Genomic DNA, 21759 nt, shown 5'->3' with positions numbered 1-21759 from the left:
GTGGTTTTAAGTTCATGGTGAATTGGCAACACGAAAACTGCAAACATAAAACCACCGCGAAAAGTTCTGCATTTACAGTGCTTCTCATTTACTTCTTACCGAGTCACGTCTCCTATCTGCATTAAGTGACATCATACATGTAGTAGCGGTAGAGCGCTCACTCCCTGTGAGCAATTCCATAGTCTGGTGCTAGACAGTCAAAAATTGGGGTAAGTGAAACCCTTTTTTTTCTTGTGTAGAAAATCAAACTCAAATCCTGCTCCAGAATAAATTTTACCATAAGCGATGACCTTTCAACTTCATAGAACATCATCATTCAACAATGGGCGACAGGGACTACTGAACTCCATGATAGTCGATCAGCCACTCTCAAGTCCTCTATGTCAATCTTGGTGTTTCAAGAGAGGGCTTTTGGGTGGGTATATTTGGACCACAAGAACTTATAACAGTCTACCACCTCTGACCAGTTCTTCTTGCCAAGTCTGACATTTGCAGTCATCTTCACACTCACTTCCTGACAAACAACACAAGTTCACAATCAGAGTACACACCTGGTCACCCCTGTCCACAATGCCCCCCTGGGTGTTTAAGAACATGACTTTGAGGGGGGCGAGGATCTGTGAGATCTGCTCGGTGGCCTCGGAGGAGTCGATGGTCATGACCTGTCCGGTAGACGTCTCTCCGAGGGTGCTGATGACAGGGATGTGTCCAGATCTGACGGACAGAGGGCAGAGACTTAATTAGACTTTGTGCACTTAGATAGATTAATACCTTGACAAGGACTAAGTTAGGAAACTGGCCTAAAAAGATGTTGGCAAGTTTGAACCAAAAGAACTGATGCAAGAAGTATATAAAGCAAGGTGTGAAAACAAACTGGTAATATTGCTGTATTTACCTCAAACACCACTTCAGTGGTTCTGGGTTAACCTCCTTAACAACTCCCCTCAAGTCAGCACTGTAACAAAGACAAACAATGTTACTAGTTCTCAAATACAGTTTCTTTTATCAACACAACAAGACGTATGGATCAAATGGTTCTCAAATCTCAATGTTCACTTTGAAAAATAAAATAACAGTACTTTCTGGCTTTCATGCCACTATTACAGTCACATATCTAGAGGAAGAAGGTACAAATCTAAAAGTTTCTTAAAATTATATGAGGCTGAAAAGACATGACAGATGATAGACACCTGAGAGGGTTCTTCGGCTCGGCCTCCAGGATGCAGCCTCCGCTGAAGAGCGGGCGAGCGGGGGCGCCCTGGGCCTCCAGCACGTTCACCATCCGCATACTGTCTTCTACCAGCTGGTTCTTCACATTCTGAGTAATGGACAATCATAGTAACAGTTAGCATGGCAGCTAATGATATATCTGTTTACCTGTCAGCTTTATACATGTTTTTTTTAATGTCAGAGGTTAACTGCTGAAAGTGAGAGAAAGAAAGACCACTGAGCAATGAAAAAGATCTTTAAAACAATGGGGCAACAAAATGGGACAGACACTGGATGATAGCAACATTCCACAAAAGATGATTTTTTATAAATCAATTGTCAAACTTATCAGGGTGAGAAAACACTTCATGGTTGAAAAGTTTCATTTTCATCATTTCATAGAATCAAACTTCTGAATACCTGTTACCAAGCTGCTACTGAGGACAGTCCAACTTCAAGCCAAATAAAGCTCTTGCCTCTCTTAACACAAGTATCTAAATGTTTGGCTCTTTGACAAGAGGGGCAGACTGGATCTAGGATATCAGGCTACAGGCTCTTATGCTGCAGTAATAGTTTCTGGACACTTACATACAAAACTTGTGGAGTCATCTCCACTTCCTCCGGTACGGTGCATCCGTGCACGATAACTGGCTTCATGTCGTGGCGATGTAGGAACGCCAGGCACGACCCTAGACCCTCAAGCTGAAGCAACAAAACAGAGGAGGGATACCTCGTGAGAAAAGTCTGCCTGGCAACATTTTTGACAAGTTTAAGTTTAAAACACTTGTGACTCACCATGCTTGTAGAGTTACACAACTTCTGAAGAAACATACAAAACAGTGTTAACAGTTAAGATAGAACTTTTAACAGTTTGAAATTTTCTATCCATTCTATCAATCATTTCTTGCCATTAAACACAATTGATGTTCCAGTGTTATGAAATTTTGTTCATATTGTAAAATAAGGTGGATATTCAGGGCTTATTTCATTTAAGACACACATCTGATAGAATGGATATCAAATTTTGTATCTAACTCTCTAACAAAATTGAGCTGTACAGCCAGAGTGGTCTCAAAAGGAATCCCTGATCAATTAACTCTGAATGTTGATTCTAAAAAATTGACATACTGTATCCTGCCATTTTTTTCAGCTGTCTGTTAAGTAATTTTCATATTTTTGACATGAACACAATGGATTTTTTCAAACCTCCTTAGGCAGTTGTGAGAATCCTTTTTCGTAAACTACCACTTTCTAAGAAATGCCTTTAAATCTACACCATATCCCCGAGAGATCTGTAGCTGTATCAGCTGTAGTTATTTCAGTTGTGTAACACAGTACATGTATGTCTATCCACAATGGTTTATAACATTGCAAGCAATAACAGGCAACTACTGTCTAGCTTTAATGTAACAATCATTGTGAAATTGCTATAGCTGATCACAGTTTTCTACATAGCTTATATTTAACAGGAGTGTCCTACAACTATATTTTCAAACTATATATAAAAGTATTTCAAGAGACCCATAATACTAAGACAAAAGTGCCAAAGATACAGGCAGTACTTTGGTCATAATAACATTTTTTTAAGACAGAAAGTTTTGCGTTTTGGCTGACAGCTTTAGATAGTGAAGTTTATATGTTTTGCAATATACAGTTTACAGTTTGGATTAAAATGTAAGTGTCCTTGGAACTGCAACAGATGCTTTAACCATACTGATGCTAAATATAGTTGAAGGACAGTCCTTACATGCTTTGAACATCTTTACCTTCCTTCACAACAGCAAGAACTTTCAAACATTTTCATTAATGCCATGCAAATTTATATCACAGAGCCATACTTTTCTTTAGGTTTCCAGCCCAAACCAAAGCTTGGATGCTAAGTTTTGAGGATGCAAGTTCAACAACATGTTACCTCAACTGGCAATCATCTGTAGAAAGTTCTTGCTGTTGAAAATTATCATCATCTAGTGAACATCTACACAAAGTTGGTACAGCTTTCTTCTACATATACAACAATTTTGATTTGTCTATCTTCCAGTTTCATTCAGAAAATTGCTTGGTTCTGGTTGTAAGTAATAGCTGAGTTATAAAAACTTACAAAATTGTTTTAGTTTTTGGTGTCCAAAGACGAAGAACAAACATGATGCTGTCTTCCAGTTCTCTATTGTATCTGTTTTGTGGTACACATCTGATAATATATGAAAAACTGATTCCAGAGTTCTAAAGCTTTGTGGCATTTTTGGTGCTTCAAGCAGTGTTATTTTCTTTAAACCCTTTGGCAATGTGGTTTCAAACGTTTTGTCTAAAATGTTAAGAACCAAGCAATTCAGACAAGGCAGAGAGTAGTTGCAACACAGTCATAACGTGATAAAAGGGATTGTTGTTTCTCAAGGTGCAAGATGTCGCTGACACTCGCCTTGCCTCCTCTTCTCAGCTGCCGTCGCCCCCTGCTCTCCGCGCCTCTGGGTTTATAACTTACGTGTTATGTGTTAATTTCGGCACAGTCCGCTTAGAAACCCCCTGACTTCGTGGGGAAGTCAGTGAGTCGGCGGTTGGCACAGTCCAATGCTGTATAGCACACACACCAGGAGTGGTGAAGAGATAGAACGTGTGACAGAGAATATCTTTCAACACACTTCTCATCACCATGCCACTAGTTCTATACATACTCTACAATACTACAGCAGACTAAAACTTTGTCCTCAAATCTTTAAAATGAGCCGAAATACCATTATCATTATCATTTTCTGAAAGTCCTGGCTTTAGTAGAAAGTTTGGTGGTGATATGCATGCATTTTAAATATCTACCTGACAGTAACAATCATTATATGGTGTCCATTTGAGAAGATAGTGTTGAATAAAAAGTCATTTCCTGCTAAGTTGACTTCCAACGTTTTTTTTATCAGTTGAGAACATCTGAACTTAGGCACCACACTTTTCAACAATAATAACATCTTTTTCTCTTATCTTAGAAGGCACATTGCAAAATTTCAGGACAAAGTAAAAGTACAACAGAACTATGTTTCTAGAATATAAGGTACTTGGTCCCATCTTTTTACCATTCATGACAGTAACCGTTTGTATAGGTATCATATAGTGCAGTTCCATATACGGGTGCAGCATAGAAAATTGTCATTCCATCATGAGTCCACCCACATAGCCAACAAGATGCACCAAATCTCACACACACATGCCACACATTCCAATGGCATGTTCTGGAAAAGGTCACCATAGCACATGATTGGTGTCTATGTTGACTCAGTTATCGGCACTTTATTTGGGACAGAAATTTGTAATGCACACCCTAGCTGTGATATGTGCAGTGTGTCACGTACCATGCCCAGCATGTGAGATGTAAACACGTGGCACCATGCCTGGTCATGCACTACAGGAGGGACCAGAAAGAACTGTAGAAAAAGTCGCTCAAAATGTTCTGTTAAACTTCTTACGTACATTTCTTTGTAAGCAAGCTTGTGTTTTGCTTTAATTTTCAAATAGCAACTTCCCAACAATCTTTTCTAATCCTTCCTGGTAGGGCAAAGCCATTTGAACACTTTTTATGAATATAACACAATGCAGTGCATCTCCAGATCTCCACAACAAGACTCTTTGTAGGAAGATGCAAGATCTAATGCACCTTACATATTTCGTTCTATGTAGTATTTTTTTACATGAAAAATGAAGCATTTAGATTGCAAGCTTTTTGCTTCAATCTTTCAAAGCACTATTTCAATGGATAAAAAAGAGAATTGCCAGTATTACCATCTCAGGTTTAGTGAACACCTCCTGGTCCACCTGTACAACAGCAAACGGGTGGTCTGCATCAGTGGAACGCTGGAACTGTTTCAGCCAATAGCGTGCCTCCTTAGGGTCTGTGCCAACCTGGAGGACCAATCAGAATGATGAATAAGCATCAAAACAGCATCTTGGTCCATTCAATGACATCTTAGATTGTCTAACTGAACACAAGATGACAACAAAGAAATCTAATAAAAGACCTGGTAAATAACAGTCAAGAGTTTATCTCCCAAAATGAACATTCGTAAGAGATTGAAATGAACTAAATGTCAGTCAAACAACAACTGCACAGACATTTTTCTAGAAAGATGAATTTTGAGTTCTATGCAAGTCAGTGGAGCAAGTAGGGGAGTACTGATGCAGAAGTCCAAAAGTGCATGTTTTCTAGAGTATGCTCTTAAGGGCAAATCCCAAGACAAGTAAGCATACAAAATGTATGAGGGCAATGCACCCGTTTCCCTGTTTAGAATGCATGATGTACAAACTTATATTTTGTTTTTAGTGACACAGGCTACGGGCTCAGCATCTATTTTGTAACCTCCAGCTGGATATGTCACTGGTTTACGAGACCAACCTTTAAATGTCCTAAAATATGCCATACAGTAATCTTTACACAGTTGCCACGCCCCCACCCATCTTGCACTGTTAGCTTTAATAGGTACACAATGTGCAAAGGATTACACAAGTAAAAATTCACTGACATTTTTCTGCATTTTTGGAAGAACAATGTACATTATGGGAGGGGCAATACTACATATTTTCATCATAGACAGTAAGAAATTTTGCTCTACAAGTGAAATAGTATCCCTTTAACCTGTAGGTTAATGACACAGGGTACCATATATATTTACAGTTAGATTTATGAGTCTGGTCATGAATGCCTTAAAATAATTCTACAAAAGGGTGACTGCCTTTCCCCTGGATTAGTTATAATCCCCTCTGAACTATTGACTCTTGTTGCAAGTGAGTTAGATGTCAATCAAATAACTTTGTACAAAAGGCAATGTCCTAGTCAGATATGTAACTTGTAGTAAAGATTAATCGTAACATATGTTTTTAGACTTCTTGATTCTGTCTGAAACTTTTAGGTAGAGGCAACTTCAGTTGCATCAACAACGCAAGATCAAGAGGTACGGGGTTTGTTCCTGGCATTCCTGGCTAGATATTGTGTCCTTGGGAAAGGCACTTTACACAACTTTCCTCACCCTGCCCAGGTGTCGAAATGGGTACCTGTCTTTGGTTAGGGAAGTAAAGGCAGTGGAAAGAGAGAGACAAGCCTCCACCTTCCTATACCTTGCCCTAGACACAGTGGATAACAACCCACTGCCCCTATGGCCTCAAAAAGGCTTTGGGACTACCTTTACCTTTCAGTCACTAATAGAGAGCAACCCCTTTTACTTATGTTTGATTGAGTAATAAGTTTCTATACTGACCTCTTCCAGGAATCTCTTCAGGTCGTGAGCTGCTCCGTTCATGAAGGACATGGGCAGCATGTACGCAGACTGCAGTGTAGCCATCACGCGACTCGTCTTTGACACCACGGCCGGCGATCGCTCGATCACTGGCTGTGCTGCAGACGTCGCATAGCCACACCGTCCAACTGGCTGGGTCGGGCTAAACTTCTTGTTGAGAGACGCCGAGAGCAGTCCGGCGCTGTACTTCCTAGCAGCATTTTGAGCGAAATTTGTGTTTGTATTACCAGCTTTTTGAAAACTGTTCACCCAGTACACTTCACTTCCATCCTTGCAGAGAGCAAAACGACTGTTTTGACAGGAGCACTGCAGTTTCGGCCCATCCGCGTCCTTTTTTCCTGGTGTAAAACCAGTCGCTCCACCCTTCCAGGCCTTCTCGGCATGACTATAGGTACTGTCCAGCTTACTCTTCCATATGCCTACAAATCTGGGAGGGGTGTTAGAAACCGTTTGGCACTCACAGCCGACGAGACCGCACGAGAAGTGGGAGGCCTCGCCAACAGTTGCTCCTCCGTGACGAGCAGCGTTTGCCTTCGCCAGGCTCGCGCGGCCAATCGAGCTCGGTCTGTTATCGCTCATGCTGACGTCAGAGCGAAGGTACGACAACCCGTCTTTGCTTTCAGTGCTGTCGTGTAGCCACTTCTGACAGGCGTACCCCACGCTGCTTTCTTCCTTGGCACCTCCTTGGCCAGTGGCTTTACTGCGCGCACCCTGCTCATCTGGAGACAGGGGCTTGGCGGTGAGCATCCCGTGAACGGGACATTGAGATAAGGCACTAGACGTCTTGAGCAGACGCTTCCGCTGTAGCTCAGGTGACGTGGCTGAGCCCGTCTTGCTGCTGGAGGCGCACTCGGAGGCGGAGTACATCAGCAGACAGTGCATGCGGCGGTGCCAGAAGGACGCCTTCTTCTGCAGAAGGATCTGCATGGTGGGGCTTCTTCTCACAGGCAATCAGGATGGACAGAAATCACAGAGACCTGCAGGAACAAATAGGATATGTATAAGATACCATGATCAGATTCTTATCAGAATAGTACTAGTACAGTAGTAGCAATCATTCAATCCTTAAAGGATTCATGTAACTGCAATCACAGAGACCTGCAGGAACAAACAGTATAAGATATCATGATCAGATTTTCATCAGAACAGCGTAGTAGTGATCGTTCAATCCTCAACATACATGCAACTGTCATTAAGGCTAGCAACTGAATGTAAGTCATGTACATGTCTTGGGTTCTAAAAAGAAACATTCAATGATATGATGAGTCCACAGATAGCACATGCAATGAACATATAATATGTCTACGTGTCCAACTGACACATGCCAAGACTGAAGATTGAATTCAGAATTTAGCTGTCATCGATATGCTAATGTCAGTGTGTGGTCTTTCTGATAGCTATAGGGTGACACACTGTCTAAGCAAAGACCAAGACACTTAATACAGTTTTTACAGGTATTAAAGAGACATTTCAACATAGCCGTAGAGGAAAATCATTAGATAATGACATTAAACATAATCTTGACAGGCAGTGACATTTAACACACTCATTCATGACAATGACATTTGACACAGTCTAAATATAGGCAAAACTAAGACAATGGCATTTAACATAGTAAATAACTGTGTCAAATGTTAATGTCTTGTGTTATACCAAGATTGTGTCCAATAGGGGATGTCATTGTCTTTTTTGCCTGTAAAGAATATGTTTAATGTCATTGTAACATAATCCCAATTTCATTTCATAGACGTGATCCAACAAATTTGAATGTTAACTCTTAATATGTTTAAATATCATTGAACTACATGTTATAGTAAGAGATAAGAATAGACAAAAGTTATAATTCTCTTTTGATTATACATTGTAACAGACTTCATGGCAGAAGTAAAATGCAACATTTTCTAAAAAGAAACTGTGAACATTGTTGTGGCTACTTTTTAACTTGCAGCATGTTGATCATCAGCAATAAACTATTGTGCAGTCTCCATGTACATGTACATGTACATGTAGCTGTGACAATACTGGGCATATATGGGCATATAGGATATATGTGCATAACTACATGTACAATGTGTGGTAGTACCATACTCTTATCAATATCCCAACATGATAATAGTTCCATGGTTGAGCTGCAAATATTAGTCCACTGCATTTAGTGGGAATACAGTAACATATGGGTACCTTAAAGTTTTGTTTCAAGTTAGATGGATGCTTTCTAGACGTATTGCAAGTGTCACTAGTAGTACCTACCATTACTGGGAAACATGATGAAATATGTAATTGTTTTCTGATATCCATTAAGTTTCAACAGGAAGTGGCAGGATTTCGATACAATTCAAATTGCACAATTAACATGTTGCAATCCATCTCTGCAAAAAATGGTGTATGTAAATACTCATGGCAGCCTATTTGTTATAGGCAATACAGAAAACCACAAAGATACCATAATTTATAGCATTGCAAATGGCGATACGCCCTGCATTGTATAGCTAACAACAGCAGTATTGCTGCAGACAGCAGAATTAGCGTCTAGCAACTGACAAGTCTTTGTTGCAATGTTTGCTTACCCGGCGCAAAAACAAGTATTCCCGACTCAAGTCCAAACCAGTCAAGCCCCGACGTCGGACAAGCTTGACGCTGTATGCCTGGGCTAGCCTGCGGGCTTGTGCAGTACAGTGAGCAGGAAACTATATCTCACAAGTATGCCTTCAGAATGGCAAGTATTCCCTGCCCTGCAAAATCAATTTCCAAAAAAAGCCCCCTGGGAAATAGAACCTTGGTGATATAACAGTATAGAAGAGATGCCGATTCAAGTTCAATATGCAAATGAGGAGGCAGGGCGGAGGGAGGGGGAGGGGAGGGAGAGAGAACAGAATGGGCTTGTGGTAGACTGAGGGAAGTAAAGGAAAGGCAAGAAAATGTCTGAAAGTATATGTCTAAACCTACTATTTATAATAGTACAAACATATCACACGCAAATTCTAAATCTAATGCCTAATTCAGATCCTAACTTACAAGTGAAGTCACATGAAATGACAGTTAGGGAGGGAGAGTATTGAAAGTAAGTGTTAATTGTGATAAGGTTTAGGGAGTGAGGGATTTAAAGAGAACACCCAAAGGAAAATGATGTGTTAAGGTTTGGGGAGTATTGTATTGAAATAGATCTAGAGTGACGTGTTAGGTTTAAGGAGTGAGACTGAGAGTTGGTATTGAAAGGGAGTGATGTGCTAAGGTTTCGGGAGAGAGAGAGTATTAGAAGGAGTAATGTGCAAGCTTAAGAAACTCGCCAGGCCTTTTAGTAGACGAACAAAAGGAATGAAAGCAGGATGGGGTCATAGTCCTATAATTTTTGACAGTTGCACACAAGCCTGATCATATATATTGAGACCATGGCTTGTAACAAAAGACTTAATACCAAAATGTATGCTAAGCATTAGGACACACTACCTTTCATTTTAAACCAGCAGTTCATGAATCTGTAACTCACAAAATATCTACTTCTCTCACCCCATAACATAGAACCCATGTTATAGCAATTGACAGTCTGCATATAACAGTGTGAAACATGTTTTATCTCACTTTTGCCAATTACCCTTGCAAGGACAAACTAATTTGACTGATAATGTTTCTCTTAATATACATACCTATAGAAACAGTTTGGACACAGCTAAGTTCCGGCTACAAATACAATGTACAAAAATACAATACCGCCAGACACCTCCTTACAGATCCACTCACACTCACACTTACACCCATCAATAACACATTCTTAAAGCCACACCTGAACATGAAGTTCCACATTCTTGACAGGTCAGCCAACCACTTTCCGGGAGTTCAAATCTGACCGGGGAGGTTCAGAGAAGGCGTGATTGTTTCTATTCTTGAACATTGATTAAGACAGGTCTGGATCAGAGCTATTTGGAAGCTAAATTCATGTTCTACTACAGTCAAACCTGTCTATAGCGGCCACTCAAGGGACTGGTCAAAAGTGGCCACTATAGAGAGGTGGCCACTATAGAGAATATGCTAATCAATTGACCACAAGCAATAAGTTACACATGGTTTTAGTACCCACTGATCTTTATTCACATAATACAGTACTGTACATGTACTGCAATGATTTTACACTATATGTATTAAGAAAACAAAAGCTATAAAAAGTTTTAAATGTTCTACAGTTGATATTGTCTGAAGAGACCGGTATCATCATATTTCTTTGATCTTTCGTCTTGTATCCTTTGATACTTCGCCGTCCGTGTGTTCCCTCCCGCGTTCACACGTCAGGTTCGCCCATTATGCTGTGGTACTCACAAGAAAAGTCTCGTCATTTTAGACTTATCTCTTAATAAATGTATGAATAAAATCCACAATAGTCTGAAGTCCATATCATTTTGTCTTTGTAACAATTCATTTAGAAAGTTTTTGTGATGAAAATTAACCTAAGCGATAGTGTATTAGAACGTAACTTTAACGCAATTTACCTCGGAGTCCGTAATATTGGTGTCGTCTATTGACCTTATATGACCTCGCTTGTCGGCGGGTATGGGTAGCGCCAGTTTACGAAGTTTTGTTTTGAAAATAAATCAAAGAGGTTTTAAATCCGGCGTAGGGTGACAATACGGCAGCTGTATATGGCCGAAAGCGTGCCGAAACATAGATCAGCGGTCCGCGTGGCCGTAATCGGCAGTGTTTTTGTACCTGCGGGACCGGAAATCGTGTGGCCGTGGCCGCGTTGAACAGGTGGCCGCTAAGCCTATTTCTTAATCATTACGAATCCAAGGGACCGACAAAAAGTGGCCACTATGGGCAGGTGGTCGTTATGCAAAGGTGGCCGCTAATACAGGTTTGACTGTACTTATAAGTATTATACCTAGGCTGGCTGGCTGCAATAACGTTTGATATGGGTATTCTGGACCAAGTGATAGCCAGGGTTACCACACCAATTCAACTGTTATAACACCGGGTTTCCTAGAATATTTAGAACACCCTTTGAGTGCCAAGTGTGCCACAATCTGCAATTTTTTTTATCAAGGACACTAAAATTTGCGCATTTACCAGCTCTCCCTTGGGTTGGATCACCCTCCGGTCTTCAGGTAATCCTAACCGCGGGTGGGGTTGGAACTTGTGTGATACAAAATACACCATGTCCGGCATGTTGTATTCTATATTCATAACAGGGCCTTCGATGGTCTCACTGTACAAGAGTAACGTCATGAATATTCATATCCTCCTCACCTGTGTAACTATAGTAACATATGAAACATTGTCACCAGACCTACATCTACATATTAAAGAACTTGTCCTCCAAAAATAAAACCCATCAGCAAATTGAATGTTACCTGACATTTTCAAACGTTTTTGAAAAATGGATTGCAGACATAAACTGTACAGCAACAACTGACATGTTATAAGAAAAAGACGCATGGTAAAACCTTTGAAGCAAGTCGACCTTGAATTTTATCATGACTACCTCAGTTCAACTTCAAGAGCATTGATGAAAGTATCAACTTGGCATGGCATTGACAGATCTTTCCGAAAGATCAGGGGTAAATACGCATGAATAAGTCAACCACCAAGGACAAACCTAATGGCAGCGGAAGATAAGCTACATCAGTACATGTACATGTATCTCTCTGGAGAGGCCTGGAGTACAAATTGTAAGGTAAACAGCACTAACATATACATGAGATGATACAAACCTGTTTCCACTTCATCGATCATGCCGTAAGCCTCTGATATCTAGTCAGGTCATACAGGCATATACTCGCTGCTGGAAGCCAGAATTACGGAATGGAAAACATGTACTTGAACATGCAGCCTGCCCGGCAGTACATGGAATAAAGCAACAGCAGATCAAGTTGAATGCTGGGCTGCACCATTTGATGCAAGGGAGGGATTTTTAGCAACGCAAGCTTTTAAGGCAGCTTATTGATTAACTTTAAGGGCAAAGGGTTTTTAGGATAGCTTCCATTCTCTAGAATAATAGCTTATTCTAGTTAAAAGGGTGTTGAATTTTTTATGGGACTAAATGTATTTATCTCTACGTCTAACAAGGTTGCACCATGTTATACAGCTGTTCATTTCGCATGCGTACATCAATTGAACAAACAGGTGAAACAATGGACTTTCACTTGGCAACTGACCTATGTTGTAGCATACATGCCCATGTCTGTGACAAAGTGCACAGTTTGCAATATGATGTAATCTTGGGGCAAGGGAATATATTAATCAATCTCCAAACAGATGTAGGGTCCGCCTTGTTTTAAATTTTTTTCTAGCAATTTGTTCATTTTCCTGTTGCTCCATGGTTTTATGGACACACATTCACATGACGTAGTTAGGTGAAATGGAGCACAAGGAAATTACACAGCCACAAACTGACAACTACACAGTGGGAAAGATGCAAAACAGTCATAACATTTTCACACACTCAATTTTTGGTTGAAAAGGGAGTGTTTCTTGAAGTATGCCAAGGTCTACTTCTACAAATGTCTCAATGTAAGGCCATACCAATTTAATTTCTTGGTTCACGGATTTTTTCATAAAAAATATGGAGCGATAGGGCGAAATAAAAATAAAAATAAAAATTGTAAAAAACTAAAATGGTTGGGGTAAAGGTAATGGCTAATCCAAAACATAAAGAAAAAAAGTTTTCAGCTTGAAAAAAGTACAAAAACACTATTTTTGTACAGTAACAGCACCTGTACCCACACTTTAAGGAGCTTATTATATAAAGGCCAATTTGCTACACCAGAAAGTTGGTGAATGGTTTCATTAATGGTGAAAATTTGCTGAGTAGTAATTTTTATTTTTATTTTTTTTTTCCAAAAAATAGGAGCGAGCGAATCCGTGAACCAAGAAATTAAATCGGTGTGGCCTAATGCCTTTGAAAGGGTATACCAATTACAGCCCTCATGATAAAAATCAATAAATAAATGACTCTAAAGTAAATGAAGAAAAATTACAAAAATTACCCACAACTTAACGACTATCTGATCACTGTAAATGATGTTGCATGTTGCTGTAAATGATAAAAGGATCATTGGTCTACAACTTAGTACAAGGTCTTACATGATGGATCAGATAGTCTGGGATATCAGCTGCGCAGGTCATAATTTGGGTTACAAATTACTTACAATATATATATATATATATATATATATATGTGGATGGAATAAGGTTAGAAAAACACTTGAGGCTATTCTTAGGTTGAATGAAGTGGGTGAAATTGAACCTAAATGTCAGCAATCTGACCAGCCCTTGGATACAAAGGTTGCTTTATCTTAGGTGTGGATGGACATTGTGAGACTGCTGGGGTGTAGAGTTTATGCTACATGTACGTGACGCAAAAGGCCACATGCATGTTATATGCAGGATAGTGCAAGTAAAATTGTTCCTTTGCAGGAGTTCCTGATGTCTACCTGCACCTTGTATGTCTAGCACTGGTCCATGCCCTCTTAGTCAGTACTGTACAGTAGCAAGGGGGGATGTGGCAAATGTTGACTCTTTTGAGTCTTCATAAATCTTCATCAACGAACACAACGAACATAAATGGATAATCATCAGTCCTTTCAGGTATGTTAAACGTAGATGGTTAAGGGGGCACCATTGACTGAGCGATCCCCTCTATTTTAACTTGTCATGCTCAGTGGACTCTATTCTGGCGAACAGGTTTCATAGATGGATTGTCAGTTCACTACAAACATAATGTCCTACAAGATGTAACCCCATTCCTCTACACTAGTACCACTTAACAATGTGGTATAAATAGACTGTTCCAGAAAGCTACCATCAATAAATCACATGTGATTAGGGTAAATCTAGATCAGTGGATAAAAAATGGCCTACTTAGTAATAACACATGTAGTATGTACCCAGTTGACTGTACTTACCAAAGCCAGCTCTGCATATGAATGCAAATATTAATGTAGCATTATAAAAAAAACTAAAAGCTGCCTGCGCTTGCATGTCATAATTTGTAATCTTCTGATACACATATAAACCTAATGTCTTGTTTATGGTACATTATGTACATGTGTACTTCATTTAAAAACAGATAAATTGGTACTAAATCAGATACTACATCTGCCAATTTTGCTACAGGTTAACTTTTAAGTCAGACAAAATTTGTCAAACTACCTGCAAGGGCTTAAGTTTGGTTGTTAGAAATGCAAGTAAAATAGAATAGGGACTAATCTTAGACCAATCAACCATTTTCTCTTGACACTGCCCCCGATTGGTGAACACAGAAAAATGCATTGCTATATAAATATACATGTACAAGTCACCGTCAATAGGAGAGACACTGTCACAAATGATCAAAACCTGTGCGAGTCAGTATGACGGGAGTCGTGATACTAGTATTCATAATAGAATTCAATGAAACCAAATCACCATATAGTCAGTGTTGAGAGTCTTGAGACGGAAGTCATAACATAAGTCTCTTCAGATTTCTTTTTCCAGAGCAGCCGTTTACCAAGTCCCTGTACTGTGGCTTTGCTTAAGTGCACATTAATAGCAGTCACGAGCTGCTATCTTGACTTACGTACATCCAATTATCTGCACTGAAGTACAACCGTGCTCGGCACGCTATTTCCTGCCGGATGTCAGTAATAGGAAAAGTAATTACTGTATCTTACTTGCAATCTCCTGCGGAAATCTACATCATGTACTGCATACTTAACAAGCACACACATACACCCACCCCAAAACAACATACACACACAAATGCACACATATATCACACACACACACACAGAGGCCTGTCCTTGGTGCTAAAAACTATCTACACACATGCTTATACATGTACATGTACAATGTATGCAGTAATGTCACAAGTCACATTTTCAAACTTTATGATCTTTATAAGTTGAAATAACCTCAAACTCTACTTCTTGCCCTAATGGAACAGATATTTTTGAATGATTCTTTTTTTTCTGCTACTCACTTGTAAATGATTAGAACATGCTATATACTGGTGTACAATGGTGCGTAACCATACACAAATATCTAGGTGCACCCACATCTAAGAAAAAAGCCAATAAACATTGAAATTGGCTTTTGATAATTTCAAAAACACAAAAAAATTTCAACCATAAAATTCACAAAAATCTTAACCATATATATATATATATATGTACTATTAGTAGCCATCTTTCCTCTTAAGTTAGTATGGTACATTACATGTACACGTATGGTACAAGTATAGTGCGGCATGGTACTTGAATATAAAGTACAACCGTCATATTGATTTATAGCTGCCTTTATGGCACTTCATACTCTTTTATCTAAATGCTGCACCAGGCCACCCAGCTGCGCCCACATAATAAACATCTTGATGAAAAACAGCTTCTCCCATCCCTCTTTCAGTTTCACTCAGGAGCGTCACAGTAATTACATCTCCCCATCCAATTCCTACCATCCCATTTCCGGATCTTAAGCTTTTTGCGTCACAACTTACGCAAGTGGCGTCATTCAAGCTTGTTCCTATTAACCCTCGCTTCGGTCGGGCAAGAGGGAATCGATCTATCGTGCCATTAATCGTGGTTAGCACAACATCTTCTTATTCGCAGAGGGGCTCAATTTCATTATATCTGCTTGCAGACGTGACATTGCTTGCGTCATAGCTTGAACTCACTTTACACACAATCTATCATCATGAGAAATCTGACATTATTAAGTACAAAGTGAGAGTTCAGACATTAGTCTTGGCCAATACAATTTGCCTGGGATCAACAGAAGTCTTCCTATGAGTTAAACTTAAACTTTAATCTAAAGACTGTGATGTTTGACTGCAAATTTAGAAGACAAATCTCTGTCATGCCAGGGCAGGGACACTTCTATGTAATGTCTTTGGTCAATTTTCAGTATTTGAGATTTTGAAAAAAAAAAAAAAATTAAATGTGATATCCCCACTGGAAGTTCTGCTGCAGTACCATGGGAAGCTGCCAGAGGGCTCATAATATAATCACGGTTACCCAACACCTACAAACATACCAAATATCACAAAGCTCACATTAACAACCTCTTGACTTGAGTTATGCTGTTTGCAATCACACAGCCCAAAAATCACCCTCTTGGGGAAGGTAACAATTTTGATGAATGCATATATTCCTGTCAAGTTGGTGTAAAGTTTGTCCAAAATTTCTAAAGGACCTTAATCATTCGCCATTATGTCGCACATGAGGTACTCATGCTTTTTTTCTATTCTTATAAGCTCATGCCAGTCACGATACTTTCTTCACTTTGCTGTCCATTCTGAAAATGAATAATTCATCAGACCACAAGTGCCCCCTGAGGTATTGAGGGCATCATAAGGTTGCTACCGTTTTAATTTCACCAGGGAAACCTTCCAACTAATTCAATCACTGCATGCACTGGGGGAGGGGGGGATGGTATTCATTTTGGTATAATGGAATCTACTGATTCATGAGTTTACATTACAGATAGATCATCAAACTCTTTACTAGTGGGCAGGATAGAGGACTATGAAACAGTTATGAATTTTAGAGCTGTATTGCCTGACAAGCAGTATTAGACTCTAAAAGTCTAATGGAGAAACCTTAGGGGCCAGAGGCCTGACGCTGCCCTAAGCCCTGAGGGAATGGGCATAAGTCATCAATTAATTTCGGACATTTCATGTTAACATTAAAATCATGATTATAATCAATTCCAGAATCTTCAATCTTCCTTTGCACCCTAGCCTGACAAATCGCGCTCCTACGTACCGGCCTGCCCTGCAACTTAGGCCCACTTTACATTACGGTTTTCGCGTTAGCGGGACTGGCGAGAGCGGGACTGGCGAGAACGGGACTGCGAGAGCGGGAGCCCCGTGTAAAGAGAGTTCCCGTTAACGTAGTCCCGCTGTCTTAAAATTTTCTCCCGTCCACTCCGAAGCGTACGCCCGTAGGCCCAGCGGGAGTCCCCGACAACTTCAAAGTTATAAAGAGAACGCGTCGGGCTCGCGTTAGCGGAAGGTCAGGGTTCAGTGACTAGTATAAAGCTAATTTGTAGAATTCTGCATCACACAGTGTGCCCTTATAATTATAAGGTATGAAAATGTCACAGTGTCAAAGGTAACGAAATCTGCAGTTGTCTAACTCTAAGATTAGAACCTGGGTGTGACAACGTTCCAGTGGTTTCATCTAGACTACAGCTCTCTGCTCCCTGCAAGCAGAGAAAACCTACACTCCTGAGGGTTGGAATGGATTCAATAATACAACCACTTTAACGTGGACGACATCATTATGCCTGGTTTGATCAATGTGCAATATCAATGAATACACACATCTTATATGTGAGACAAGCCAACTTAACTCACTATTTTAGTAATCTATACTGCTGAATGCAATCAAAGACAAATAAGACAAGCATGTATAGGGCACTATGTTGGCATGGGAATTTCTGGACTGTTTTGTGACTCAGGCTGCAGAATCCTCAACATGATGAGAGCGGCAGCCTCAAAAGGAGGGAAAAGACACTTTTAAATCAAAAGTAGTACAGTTGGTAAATCATGAATGAATGAGCATTCATAACAATTGAAATACCATTGTAATAATGTAGGACAATGCTGGATCTCTCCCCTGGAGCTAGACGAGTGAAAAAAAATCCTGCTAGATAAAATGAATTTGCAAATAAAACGATTGTTTCCTACCTTTTGTAGTGCAGTGTCCAATGGGAATAATTATAACAATGAAATGTTCCGTTTGTACCTGGGGTAGTCTTTATACAAACCAACCAATCAGAGACTTCATGCAAGCCAGCCAATGACACGACAAGATATCATGCCAATCAGGTGACTATAAATAACACGATTTGTCAGACAATATCCGAACCACTCTTATAAATCACCAGTAATTTACTTCTCTTGTCTTGAATGACCACTGGAAAGCCACTAAATGATCTCATCCAGACAAGCAAAAGTGTACTATTGTTTTATCAGAACCATATGATATATGAAGTCTGCTTCAAGACCTTTTTTGTACATTTGTGCTGGAAGGGCAGGGAGAAAATGTACACAACATTTGGTCAACAGAAAAAACAACAACATTATAGTATTTATACTATATCATGTCACAAATGTAGTTACTACCATATCAGTCTTCTTAGGTCTATAAGTATAACACTTTTGTTTGCATTCATTTGCATCACAAAACACACAAGACAAACACATTAGTTTTGCTGCAGCATTTGTACCAAGAGAAGGTATACAATTATACTGTAGATTAGAAGGTGTGATAAATGCATGTGTTTTATATGTTGTCTGTAAAAGATAATAACTAGGTAAAATATAATTGTTGCAATTTGTTGACCGATAAATGAAATCTAGGTTTGATGTACAAAAATTTATTACATGTATATTCAAAGTCAAACTAAGTGAACATGCAAAGATGAAGCTGTTATTCTATATACTAACTTATAGATGAGAGTATTTGGTTGCTCATCTTGTTGCAAGGATTGTTGTCTGTAACATCTTGCAGGGCGTGGCCTGGGTGTTGACTCAAACTGGATTCTGATTGGTTCACAGTCCACAAACACCGCTGCTGTCCTTTGAAATTCAAGGTGTGATAACTCAACTTGCACCATGTGTGTTTTGATTGAATTTCTTAAGTTCATGTCAACATTGTATAAAACACTCACTTAAAATTGTCATCATTTCTGTAAATTTTCTGTACACCTTTTTCTTACCATCACCATGCCTTGGCTAAATGACATCCTCTCAAAACATGTGCTATTTTGTGCTATTTTCGTCATGTTTCCTGTTTGGCCGATAAAAACGCCTAAAACACGTCAAGAAACAGTCAGGGCCGAACTTCTGCTTGGAGAGTAACTGCAGCTAGTAGCCATCTGTGAAAAGGAAAGGATATTCAAATGGCAACAACAACCCCCGGACAGGGGGCGTCAGGGGGGCGGTGTACTCACTCGATCACTCTGATCAAGGAGCTTTTATCAGGCTCCTTGCTCTGACATACCCCTAAAGATGTTTGTTCAGATGACACTTGGGTACACATGTCACAAAAACATTCCACACACAAGCAAACGACTCTTCTGACCGCACATTCAAGCTACTTTCAAGACTTGGACACGACGCCGGTCCAGAAGGTGTCAAATTTGACATGTAATACATCACTTCAAAATCAAACCACAACCGGCTGCTTGGAGCGGTCTGCTAGTTTTCAGTTGAGGACCGGGCACATTTCTCAGCGATTCTGCAAAAGTACGAGGGAACAACACATCTATTTCCCTCACAAAATGTTAAGAATTAGTTCTTCTTACCTGTGGAGGTAGTTTAACTGCCTGAGCCGGGGTTATTCAGTCACAATTTTAGTCTAAACTCCATCGAACGGTCCGGTCAGGCTGTGAAGGGGACCGCCATACTTATTTTGTCTTCTGCTGTTGCGCAATCTCGTACCCAGAGTCGTCTGCAGTGTTTTGCACCGACCAGAGGAAGGTGCCCTGGGTTCGAGATGGGACTCGATCGTAGGTCAAAGATTTCCCCTTCAAAACACCTGGTTTATAAACTCTACTCTGCAAAAATCTTTAAATTATCATTACCATTACATAATGAAAGGGTCACACTGCCAGTAACGTGCGAGTTTGAATTAAAATGATGAAACTAAAACTGAAGTGGAACATTGTATTATGATCACATTGCTAGGTAAATAATAGGATAAACTAGATTTTTTCATTCAAATTAAACAATGTTAGCAAACAATAAAGACAATTGCCGACGTATTTCTAATCATGACATATGATAATGTAATATATGACTATTTTGATTCAATTTATGATCGTTTTATTTTTAGCCATTAATAGAATATACCCTCAACTTTTTTCAGTAATGAACTCTTCCAACTTCCTAGCAACAGTCGCCATCTTGTGTTCCGAAAACAATATGGCGCCCGAGAAGTAAGATGAATTTTTTAGCGATAAAAACTTGAATTTTTGCTGCATTTATGAAGGTAAGACTCGGCTTTGTTATCAATTTATTCCATTTACAAAATCTATGGTACAAAATGGCCAGGTCCAAATGAGACTAACGTCTTTAATTTCGAGTGAAATAGGGATTTCAGTTGTTACAAAAAAAATGGACTATAAATTCACCAGTTCACGAAAGTCGTATTTTGTTTTGACATTTGGTTGCAAGTAGAACCAACCACGAAAAAGATCAGTCCATCACATAATGTCTTCAATAGTCTCTTGCCATAGAATTCATATAGTTTAGTCCCTAAGATCATGTATTAGATACATACTTACTTTGGGTACCTACTGGCTGCAAAATACACCAGATTATTATTACAGATTATTATGTATCTATGTGCTTTGAGTGAATATTTTTAGCATTGATTATTTGTAAGAGTTAGTGATCACTTCTTCAAGTTCTTGATTCAAAACATTCTTCTTCTTCTTCATCTTGAGTCACCAGTTCCAGAATATGTTGTAGAATCAATAGCTACTGTCCAAAATTTGAAGACGAATCGTTAAAGTAAGGTAGAATTCGTGCTTTCTTAATAGGAATTAGCCAACTTTTGTTGTTATTTTTGTTTACATATGATAAGTAACATGCTGATGACAGTGCCTGGCTGCAAATGATGATGATCCATGTTATGATTGGAACGGTATGACTATCAATATCTATGTTATAGTTACAGCCCAGAAATTGAATATATAATATTCTGATTTCATGCCAACCATTTCCAGCACAACATGAATTTTGCTTTGTTTAATTTTGTCATCTGCAGATTTGTTGACGAGAGAAGACAAAGATGCCAGTGATTGTGCAGCCCCCACATATGGTGAACCATGCCACCAGGAATGTTACTGTCATGGAGGTACTGTTTTTAGACTTACTTCTTACCTTTACTAATTGTACCATAATGGAGCAAGGTGGTCTCGTGGTTAGGGTTTTTAACTTCAAGGTTTTGGTTCAAATCCCAAACAGGCCCCAGTGTCGTTCCCTTTGGAAAAGCACTTAGATGAAAATGAGTGCCTAGCCTTGAGTACCAAGTAGAAAGTCGTGTGAATAAAATATTGAAATGAACAGAAAGCTATACAGGATTTTCATTGATGTCGAATAAATCATAATTCGAATTCTCCAAGTCCAACAACCATATTGGCAGGTAATTGAATTAAGCAGTTATAACTGTAGCATCTTCCTGTGGTTTACAGATGAATGCTGTAATCCAACATGGCGCAGATGACATCAAATGAAAAGCCTGTATAATGTAAAATAATTCGATTTTTCTATTAATTCCTTTTTTCCATAAAGTTCTTTTTATTG

General features: G+C 39.4%; 2 protein-coding genes across 7 annotated transcripts in view; one reads left to right on the top strand and one right to left on the bottom strand.

Moving 5' to 3' along the window:
- The window catches only part of LOC118405606 (N-acetylglutamate synthase, mitochondrial-like), a 29635-nt gene extending 9558 nt beyond the window's left edge, over positions 1-20077 (bottom strand). For 3 of the 6 annotated variants that reach the window (XM_035805152.1, XM_035805156.1, XM_035805157.1), the window contains exons 1-8: positions 19755-20077; positions 6441-7456; positions 4972-5091; positions 1798-1911; positions 1191-1318; positions 896-955; positions 552-714; positions 100-189 (exon numbers count right to left, since the gene is read on the bottom strand). In XM_035805152.1, the coding sequence (XP_035661045.1) occupies positions 100-189; positions 552-714; positions 896-955; positions 1191-1318; positions 1798-1911; positions 4972-5091; positions 6441-7406 (1641 nt within the window). In that variant the 5' untranslated portion in view covers positions 7407-7456; positions 19755-20077. Of the gene's footprint in view, positions 1-99; positions 190-551; positions 715-895; positions 956-1190; positions 1319-1797; positions 1912-4971; positions 5092-6440; positions 7457-9046; positions 9196-12178; positions 12294-19754 lie in introns of those variants that run through there. The other 3 variants (XM_035805154.1, XM_035805153.1, XM_035805158.1) reach the window with 3 other exon arrangements.
- A 237-nt stretch (positions 20078-20314) lies between these two features.
- The window catches only part of LOC118405406 (cilia- and flagella-associated protein 65-like), a 29205-nt gene continuing 27760 nt past the window's right edge, over positions 20315-21759 (top strand). Inside the window, exons 1-2 of the mRNA XM_035804905.1 lie at positions 20315-20440; positions 21221-21310. Coding sequence (XP_035660798.1) covers positions 21245-21310 — 66 coding nt within the window. The 5' untranslated portion in view covers positions 20315-20440; positions 21221-21244. The remainder of the gene's footprint in view (positions 20441-21220; positions 21311-21759) is intronic.

The sequence above is a fragment of the Branchiostoma floridae genome, chromosome 18 (assembly GCF_000003815.2).
Source record: "Branchiostoma floridae strain S238N-H82 chromosome 18, Bfl_VNyyK, whole genome shotgun sequence".
NCBI classification, from domain to species: domain Eukaryota; kingdom Metazoa; phylum Chordata; class Leptocardii; order Amphioxiformes; family Branchiostomatidae; genus Branchiostoma; species Branchiostoma floridae.
Note: the sequence above shows the minus strand (reverse complement) of the source record. Positions and strands in the feature narration are given on the sequence as shown.